This window comes from Echinococcus granulosus (assembly GCF_000524195.1).
Source record: "Echinococcus granulosus chromosome Unknown EG_S00003, whole genome shotgun sequence".
In the NCBI taxonomy this organism is placed as follows: Eukaryota; Metazoa; Platyhelminthes; class Cestoda; order Cyclophyllidea; family Taeniidae; genus Echinococcus; species Echinococcus granulosus.
The window spans coordinates 1,427,247-1,437,755 of NW_020170383.1; the positions used below are offsets into that span (position 1 = coordinate 1,427,247).

The following is a 10,509-nucleotide window of genomic DNA, read 5'->3' on the forward strand; positions in this document are numbered from 1 at the left end:
ATTTATGAAAAAGACAGTAAATGCAACTAGACACTACTTGTCAGAAGCAACTACACGAAGAACCTCGCATCTACACGTGACACTTCCCAAAGCGAATCCCTACGGCATAGGGCTACGCTTAATAAATTAGTTTGCTGTCACGTGTACGACGCAAAATAGGACACCGGAAGAATTGGCACTTAGACATTGACGCCCATGATATCAGCCCCTATTAAAGTGCTTCGTAAGCAATGAGCAGCTGTAATACGAGGAAAGTCCACCATTTGATTAGACGCAGCCGGATAAACATAGTGCTGCCACTCGTCGAAAGCTAATAAGATATTTGGGTACAGGCATCCCGAAGGTACGAAAACTGACAAAAGCATTAAGAGTGATGCTCATGCAGAGTTAATAGAAGTGGACAATTACTGGCTACGTTTCGTCACAGCTACTGGCAGTCAGCGTGATCAATTCGAGGAGGTAAACATCCTCATGGGTCAATGGCAAGCCCTCTCTAGCATATTGAACTTCTGCCCAATCTAGCCAGAATTTGCCAATCATTGGTTTAACAACGCGGTGTAACAAATGTTTATGCTAACAAGATAAACTGAAGCGACTTTTCCACTCCAAACTGGAATACTCCATTCTTGAACTGCTAAAAATGCATTGCACACCAGCATTATGAGACATCGCGTATTTCCACACACAGAATTAAAAATCCTAACAATTTGGTAATGTAATGAAATCCAAACTTTGGATTAGAGAACCGAAAAGAGGATGGAACCGTCACAGCTGGTTTTCAAGACAACTGCTAAAAACAATTTCAATTGTCATGCCATACGGACGTGCGCATAATAGCACAAACACTGAGGTGGTCGCACCAGCTGCCATTAATCGGCAGTTGAACCACCTAAATGGTCGTATTTTACAAAAGAGCAAATGCGCCTAAACAACTGATTACTCTTCCATTTGAAGCCTGTTGTTCCACGCCAGAAAGAAAAAAGGACCCGTGAGGTGTGCTAGACCACTTTGGTGAACCTAGCTAGCTTGGTGGTTGATGTGACAGTGAATGCCGACAGTGACATGTGGCGGCTGGTAATCTGATGAGATTGACAGGCACCTCAATCCTGCACCACCAGCAAGGTTTCAGGTTGATTACAAAAGCAGCAGCAGCAGTAGGAGCATCAACAATAACAACGACATCAGGGGCAGCGGTAAAGTCTGCACGCGGCAGGGGACTTCTAAAAGGCATGTAAACAGCTGAGCTGCTCTTAAACACAAGCAAACGCCGTCTTACAAGGAGATCAACCAAATAGTCAGTGCCACTTGAAGTGAAGCTACTTCGTTTATGCTAGACAGACATGGATTTCATAATGCTGTTTAAAAAGTGGAAAAAAATCCATCCAATTCCCTAATTATGCTAAAGGAATTCGGATTATACATTTCTGAAGTATGTTAATACTGGTATCATACAATAACTCATTGCAGGTAAAACTTAATAAGGAGTAGGGAAGGAGCCGAGCCGCAAATCCTAGTCTTGCATTCTCTAATCAATGCACAAATGCGAATGAACGCCATTCCTCCTGCATTTCCTGATCGAGAACACCGTGGTCAGCTTAAATTGGTTCGTTGAGTTCTGTGCGAACTCGACTTCTGCAAGTGCTTCTAACTGAGGGTTGGAACTTCGTAATACCAAATTTTGTGCTTAATTTCAAAATTAACCTTTCAAGATAGAGCTTTTGTCAATACAAACATCTTAGGGAGGAAGAAGCTCCCCGACCAGGTTCAAAATTTTATACTTTTTGGTCGGAAGTGAAAAAGGTCAATCTTTAAACGATTGTGTGTGGTATGATTATGTCAGAACTTTTGGCGTATATGAGATATTTCTAAATGACATGCTAGCATGCACTCATCCACAGAATTGAATCCATTCATAAAAGGTGATAGGGTTAGTGGATTGCAGTAACTGAAGGCTCCCCTAAGTGGGCAAATGGTCATCATCGGTGCAGGCATTGTTTGCTAATTAAGCACTGACTTGTCCATTGTCCACCTTAGCCAAATTACGGTAGAACAGGCATATTCCACATAGGATTGAATGATGTAATTAGTAGAATCAGCAATAGCAATACAATTACTAGACTTTCTGCGTCAGTAAAGTTAAAATGAGAGAAAAGGGGGAGTAACTGGCATGAATATGCATGAGGACTCACCCTGAACCTCGAAAGATGGAGACGAGTGCCAGGTTCCCTCGAAAGCATATGCATGGCTACGCAGATTCCCTCTATTATCTCCTCCAAACGCACGTTGTGAACCATCGTCTGGGACCCACTAAGGGCGGCTCCGTTGCCATTGCGCTGCGCTGCGGCTTTGCGCTAGGGAAGGAAACAATAGATAAACTAAACAGATATCCCACAACAAGTGGATTAGTTGTTGGTCGGATGCTCCCACGTGAAAAGGACGCAAGGGCAATAGAGGACTAGGCATTTTCTTGTCCTGTTAAATTTTGCAACTCAAGAGCGCTAGATTAGCATGTGATTTGCATTAATTAACAGGGCAGACATGAGAAAAAAGAAAGTTGGCGAGAAACCAGATGCGGAAAAAAAGCCTGTGTTTGAGCGAACAAGATGAATTCATTTCCATTTCAAGATTCGAAAAAACAATTATTTACTGGATGAGTGACCCCGATCTGAGAAGCGGCAGATGACCGCCCGTGATGTGTACATGGAGTGGGTTTTTCTACTGCACAATGAATAACAGGCTTCTTAAATAATATTTCCCGTGCGTTGATGGAGATAAGAAAGACTAACACTAAACTACACACCACACAGTTCCCACTTTTAACAACGATTCGACCATATGGTTTACCTAATTATTATGTCAGCAAAACGCTCCGAGGCCTTTTTGTTGACGGCGTTGTTTATTCTATTCAACCATCAGAATTGCATCTTCTGAGGTTGGAGAAGTTCCAGTGGTGCAAGAGGAAGTCCAACTAATCCGAAGTTGGAGGAAGTGATTTATGAAGGAGGAGGGCGAAATTATCGAGTGACAATGTGTGTCTAAGCGGATTGGCAATTTACGAACCTTCTTATTGGCCACAGAGCGTTTGAAGTGGTTGCGGTGGCTGTTGGCAGCATGCCTTCCACGTGAGTCGCGATCTTGGCCCAACCACTCCCGATACGAAAAACCAAGCCGGCAAGGGTGGCATGCTCTGTTTGGATTTCATTTCATACACTCAACTCAACACCCAATATGGCCGCATTACAACTAATTGTGGCCAACCCTCGATCCCCGGGAATTTGTCCAGAGCAACTGTCCGTAAGTTTCATGCGTTGGTAGATATGAGTGGGGAATCTTGATATCAGTACACGAACTGCTGGTAACCCTAATCAAGTGATGGTGACTGCCATCCCGTCAAAATTACGACTAAAAACTGAAACCAGTTTCCTGTGTTGTTCCGTCCGCACTAACTTGACATGTGGCCGTGTTCAGGTGGTTGAACGACATAAACAAATGCGGAATTTGTGCAGTTATGAACAAGTATTAAATAGTCTAGCTCAGATAATTAGCACCGGTATAACCGCTAGTGGAAAATGAAAGTGATACAAACGGATTTGGTGAAAACAACCGAAAGGCAGTGATGTCTTCCAGTGACGATTCCAAGCTTAGCATTTTAGTTTTAAAACGCGTTTTAGACCCGACTCTGGATGACTAAATTGAATGTGGAAGTATGCTGACTTTTGTGTTCATAACTTGAATTATAGACAGAAATCGGTGCACATACGACAATTTAAACCAGAAAATGTAGACGGACAGCACTGGATGTTATTTGAGGCAGTACGACAGACAAATCTGTTGACCAAGTACATGGTATTTCTGAAATAGGCCACGTACAAAAATCCATTGTTGTTTTCGAATATCATCCAATTACCGCCAAATCATGCAGACAGACTTAGAACTTCAAATAGACCACTCATAGGTGAAAGTAAAACACACGAGAAGCGACGGAACCAGCGCCTGTGTATACGATGTGACGGCTGCTTTGAAATTTGGGTCAGCGCCTACAAGACAGCGACTACTTGGTTTACCGAAATACCACCAACAAGCAAAACGGCAACGAGACACCAGTGCACCTGTAAACCGAGCTTACACGCCTGCAGAAACTCCGCACTCAGGCGGCTTTCAAACCAAGCATGATCCGATTAATAAGCCTTCGAAACTGTAGCGCCTACTCACAACTTACTGTACGTAAACAGTTGAAATAAAAAGGCACCATTGGGTGACCCGGAAGTTTCCATCACGCAAGAATGACACAAAATTAGAATAAAATAGTCTTTCAAGGTTCAAATTCTAGACGATGCCCCTCTGCTGCAACACTATTCGAAGTGGGTGAAATGGTTGTCGTGTGATCATTGGAATCAAGCTAACATGACGGTTTACACATTGGTTAAATTGCCACATTAGTGTTCCCCGGATGGTCTTTATTAAAAAAAATCAGGTACACCACCAGCGGTACAACAGGAGGGCTCAACTAGCAGACTGGGTATAAGGAAACAGTCTTTGCCCAGGGCATAATCCCCATCGAGGCACTTCATCCTGAAAAGCACGTGATGCGTGAACTGGATTAGTGCAAGGACCTGCAAACAGGACGCTGTTGTTGTTAAACAATTGTCAAAATCGAAATGATTAAGATTTAGAACGTTGTGAGAATGCCAAAGTTTGTGCAAGTTTGGTATATCGAAAACATTTGGAATGAAGTAATTTATTTTTCCAAAACACACGCAAGAACGTGTGCACTAGTCAGCTAGTTTGGCGGTTCTAGCATCACCAGGACGATTATGGCTAATGTGAGGGGGAAGACAAAAACCACTAGCGTTCAGACAGGAGCGGGTGGGCCAGTGTGGCACCATGTCAGTGATCCAGGCTGTCGTAATGACTGCATTTATCATCCACCCCGAGAGTGTTAGTTCCAGTACACTGACTAGAAGACAAATTAAGCAAACTGGGCAGCCATGGGGCATAATGAGAACGCGAACAGCTCCACGCTGGTAGTATTTGTGCCTACTGAGGAGGATATGGGTGGTGTCGGCGGTTTTGATGTAGTGATTGAGGCAGAAGCGAAAAAAGTGCAGAACTCTATGTAACTTCTTGGGGCTAGTTGTGTGATGTAATCGAGACAAAATGAAACCAGAGTAACTCCACACCACACCCAATGAGGAGCAGGTGATTGGGTGGCCCGCCGCATCCAAACTGCCGCATTGACCGCGTGGCTTATCAAACACAACAAACATAACAAGGAATTGTCAGACGCCTGATTTCCCCTTCCCTTACTCCTCTCCCACTGCCACGTCAAGTGCACCGCTGCGAAACCGCACCCATACACATCGCCCGCCACTTTTGGTAGTCACAGTCGAAGCATCAATGGGGGAGTGCGGTGCAGTTGTCGTGATGACTCAACAGGGACGATGACTCACTTCCGCCAGTGAAGGGCCTGTCCACGTTCAAGCGAGTGGACACGGACCGGCCTAGGCGAAAACCTTTTCAATCAATGGTCGACTGTTACGGCAGCGTTCACTCAATCGTACAAATTGAACCATTTCAACCTCTCATAGTTGGTATTGGCTAAACAGGACATTTCACCTTTCTCGTCCCAATTTAATCCTATTTGGTAAGTATGGGGTGCAGAATGGACGCAGCAAAATAGCGTATCCAAAGCAAGAAATTGTCCCGAGGTATGTCACTTCAGCATGTTCTTTTAAAAGTAGCGAATTCATTTTCCTCTACTTAAAGAGGACCAGTCGATATTAATAAATTGCAAATTTTTGTTTCACACGGGATAAATCTGCAAGGACGAATTCAGCCTTAAAAAATGCATCCCCTGGAGTCCCTTCGGCCACAGCAGTAGGAGGCCACACACACTCTTATTTTTTTAACCTCGTTTTTGTGCATTCAGCTGCGAAAGCATAAAATTTATATCGTCCGGTTTCGATGGCAAGGCTTGAGTCAACTGGCTAAATTCAAGACGTTGTTTGCACCAGTTAATAAACGGGAGTCGCGCTCTTGTCACCCCAGCCAGCTTTGCGTAATGGCATGGCGGGAACAAATTTCCTATCAGACGGCGTGACGTTTCCTCGCTTCGAGATACCTTTTCGACTACCGATGGAGGTCTTAGAGAATTTTGCAACGTTTGGATTCAAAACCTGCAAACCACTTTTACGCTTTTACCATGAATAGCTTAAATCGTTTATCTCTTGCAAAGATTCCTCTACTTTGGAATTTCAAGTCATATTTTACTGTACCCTATTAGAACTCTCTAAAATTTGAGCCAATTTTTGGTGGCTTTTTTGAAAGCAGTACTGTAGAAGAGATACTATTAAGTCTTACTTAGTTCATAAATTCGTTTGTAAGTGCAAGACCAGTTATTTTTAAATTTCACATGAATGTAATCCTGTAAAGTAGGCGAAGAATGCAGCATAGGAACTGGACCGTCTATGATGCTCACATTTAAAACTGCAACCTATAAATGTTGCCTGAAATTGGTGCAGATTTTTGCTGTAGGATAAGCGGGAGTTCTGACATTTATTTAACGAGACCAGGAAAAGAGGATATTCCCATCATTAGTGTTGACCCCTCGACAAATTTGCTAAATGTCAATGGTACAAGTCGATAATGCAATCTGCCATGTTGACGAGATATGGTGGAAAAATGGAAGAAAACATGCATAAGAAAACATTAAAACTAAGGGAATTGGTGAGCCTTCGATGTGTTTGAAGCCAAAGTCAACCCTCATTCAGCAGTAGAAACTGCCATAAGCAAGGGACGTAAAATAGAAACCATGGCTCGAAATATTCGAAGAAATAATGATTAGAAAGTATAGTACGTATAGGGATGCGCAACTGATTAAGTGTTCCAGACACTTATCATAGACCAATACAAGGTCACAAATTAGTGCGGCCAAAGGTCAAGAAATCACATTTTTCAAACTTAATACCAAAACAAAAACACACCATATCTAGTTTTATGGAGTAGGCTGTTGATCGAGCCATGCATTTGAGGGCAGTCAGACTCACCTTGGAGATTTCGTACTGGGTGGCGTAGAGGAGGACAGAAAGGCCGGCGACGATCCCCGCCTCTAGCATAGGCCGGTGATTGTCGACATTCATGGAGAGATTTCGTAACAGACCCACCACCGCCTTGATAAGAGTCCACGAAGTGAGGGGATTATGTGGCGGTTGACAGACAAGGCCGAGCTCCGGACATACACCAGCCGTCGCAGCGTGCAGAACATGGGCCACAGGGATGTGGCCACCGAGTAGGGTGACAAACTCATTACGCGCCTTCTCCTCCTCTTCGTGTCGACTTGTTAGGTGACGCAGTGCACACATACTGGGCTCCAGGATCTCCTCCTTTGCGTGACAATGTCCAAGTGCGTGCAACAGGCCGCGTAGACCTCCTCTCTAAATGCCAAGGCATAAGGTACAGCAAGGAGGTCACTTACCCTATATACAATCAACTTGTTGGCACTGTTATTACATGTGAGATTAGAGAGGATTCCAGCAGCGCAAGTAACGATGTTCAGGTCATTGCTGCCGAGGAGTTGAACAACCGTCTGAAGGATGGGTTGGAGGTCATTCAGTTTGGTGGCGGCATCAGAGAGGTTCCGTAGCGTCCACAGACAATTAAGCACCAGACGAGAGCTAGTGTTATTCAAGTGTTTTGCCAAAGCCTCCATGCCTCCAGCTTCGATTATCACTGGCTTGTTCGAAGTACAGACACTGAGAACCTTCAAAACACGTGCAGTGGTCCAAAGTAGCTTCTCGTATTGGTAGGTGTTTAGAATGCGAATGAGCTCAGTAGGACCACCTCCGGCAAGAATCTGGAGTTTGCTCTCCTGATGGCTGTAGGCAAGAATTTGCAGACAGTCAGTGCAAATGGTAAGGAACTTTATGTTGTTCTTCTGCAGTAAAGACGTCAGTTTCTGCAGGCATCCACTCTGCCGCACAACCGCTTTTGCGCCTTCTTGATGAAGCAAAAGGTTATGAAGAGTCGTGATGGCGTAAAACAAGACAGATTCAACAGGGGAGTTAAGAAGTCCCACGAGGCAAGGTACACAATTAGCAAGAAAAATTTCCTAAAAATAAGAAAGCAAAGACAAACAAGTTACCTTGAGACCAGTTTGAGTTTGCGACATGTTGTAGAGTGTACCAGCTAGAAGTCTGACAGTCTCAGGATCACCGGTAGGGTCTAGTGCCGAAAGGATGCACGAAATCATTTCCTTGGACTGAATCAAAGCATCGATAGCCTCTGACTTGCTTAGATGAAACACCATTGTAGAGGCCTGATAGATTACAAATTTATCATCCTCATCTTTGATGAGCCGCACGAGTTCAGGAATAGCATTTTCAGCCTCATCGGTGTCGAGATCGGATATTTTATTTCCCCTTATATCCATCGTTGCATCGGATCTGGAGCAGGTCATGCCGGTGACTTCACTATTATGATCCATCCCAATGATGCTACTAGCACTTGGAGTACCAGGGGATAGTAGGCACGATTCTGATGGATAGACGGACATGGGTCCACTGGATGACCAAGCGGGAACATAAGGGCCGGAGGCCTGGCTCAAGATGCTTTCTTCAGGTTCAATTTCATCCAGGTTCCCCTTGCTATTAATACTGGGAGTATGAGTAGTTAACGCAGACTGGATACCGGAATCAGCAAGATATTGATTTTGCTGCCAAAGCCGAGTTTGCTGCTTTTTGTCAAGAGGCTGCATTGGTGCCTCTAGTAGATCATAAGTCTCAGATAAGTATGAGCAGCTCGAAAGTTCCCCACGAAGCTGATTGGCAGACTTGCCTGTAGAATCAAAGTTGGCCATGATTTATGGAACAGAAGATGGTCCCGAGGTTAAAATAGACCAACACCCCAGAAATCGAAATCCATGGACGCCAAGGAATGACCTTGATGGGAGACTAATATTAATCCCGGCATAGCAAAATAAAAACTTTGGACCACATGCGTTGTCTAAATATTCAATTTTTTTCCTAAATAAAATCATGATTTTTTCATCCAAAGGCGCGATGGGGCTGTGACATAGAAAGGTCCGAAGTATCGGAAAACTCTACATTTTAGAAATGAAACGCATATCAATATCGCCAAGTGATTATTCTCCTAAATAAAAGAAATACTTTAAATCGTTTAAATTTGTGTTTTAAGTAACATATGGAAACTTAAAAGGTGTATTTAAATTCGCAACATCACTTGTGAGCGATTATAAATCACGGATGATTTACTAAGGTTTTACAAAGGGACAATTCTTTGCAATATGAGAATTTCTATCTTGTTACCTGATAGCTAATTGCAAGCCACTAACGTCTTTAAATTTAGCAATGCAGACAACTGAGAGGGCTGTGTAATAATTTACCTATTTGTTTGATTCTCCGCTTGTTTTCAAAGTCACTTAAGGCTCGGTGATTTTACTTATACTTGGTAGCATGGCTACTCAGTCATACCAGCAGCCCCAGGCCTTCTGTAAATCGATAACACATATGCTGTTCTAGTACTATTGTAGCGTCCCGAGACTCCCTGAAGAAAAAAGAAGATACAATACTCGGACAGGATATATATTCAGTGCAGAGAAGGTGTCTGGGCTATTGGCATGGCCCAAAAGGCCAGCCCATCCGGCGAGGTACAGGAGGGCTAATTCAAAGTACAAAAGTGGCGCCTCACCAATACCGAGGGGCAAACCACTATCGTACTACACTATTGTAGGGTCTCGAGACTTCTCTCACGTCGAAAAAATGCTTGATGCTCAAGTAGAATATGCACATTTGAAATACAGAAGGCCTTGGGGCTACCAGTTTGGCCCGAATGCCACCCCACTCTGTGAAGGTACAATGGTGGGGACCCAAAGTGGCCTCTTTACTAAAGCTGAGTGTCTAACAAGTAATGATTTGCATAATGTCTTTAGTCCTCGGAAAAGTCCCGGGGTGCTATATTACTACCAACAGCAAAGACATTAACTATGAAAAAAAACTTTATAAGATTCAGAATTATTTACGCAAAAGAATCAATTGTTGATGCCAGTCAATAAAATTATTCAACCCCGAAACTATACAAATTACGATCACTAGTATAAATTAAACGCCAGTGAATCACGAAAGTGAGCCATAATATCAGCGTACTACGTTGGTGGTTTAACTCTCGATTTTGGTGAAAGACCTCTTCGTCTTGGCTATTGTACCTCGCAGGTGGGTTGGCCTCCGAGCCATGCCGGTAGCCCTTATACCTTCTGTACGTCAAATGTGGATATTCTGTTAGAGTATTATGCCTTCTTTCGTCTTCAGAAAAGTCCTAGAATTCTAAAATTAGTGCTTGAATTATGTTCAAAGGAATTTTCGCATATACCCAGATTAGTGCTCCATCGCCAAAATATTATCAGAAAACTAATCTTAAAGCCGGTTTATTGAGCAAAAGACAGAATCTAAAGTAATGACACGAAAATAGTACTCTGTACCCATTTTTCATTAACAA

At 43.4% G+C, this 10,509-nt stretch overlaps 1 protein-coding gene across 1 annotated transcript in view; it reads right to left on the reverse strand. All coding sequences in view use genetic code 11, as the record gives it.

Moving 5' to 3' along the window:
- The window catches only part of EGR_00839 (Catenin beta), a gene marked incomplete at both ends in the record, with an annotated part of 12,937 nt that extends 4,083 nt beyond the window's left edge, over positions 1-8,854 (reverse strand). The window contains 4 exons of the mRNA XM_024490088.1: positions 2,190-2,351; positions 7,047-7,433; positions 7,475-8,107; positions 8,141-8,854. Of these exons, the coding sequence (XP_024355491.1) occupies positions 2,190-2,351; positions 7,047-7,433; positions 7,475-8,107; positions 8,141-8,854 (1,896 nt within the window). The remainder of the gene's footprint in view (positions 1-2,189; positions 2,352-7,046; positions 7,434-7,474; positions 8,108-8,140) is intronic.
- Positions 8,855-10,509: the final 1,655 nt, after the last annotated feature.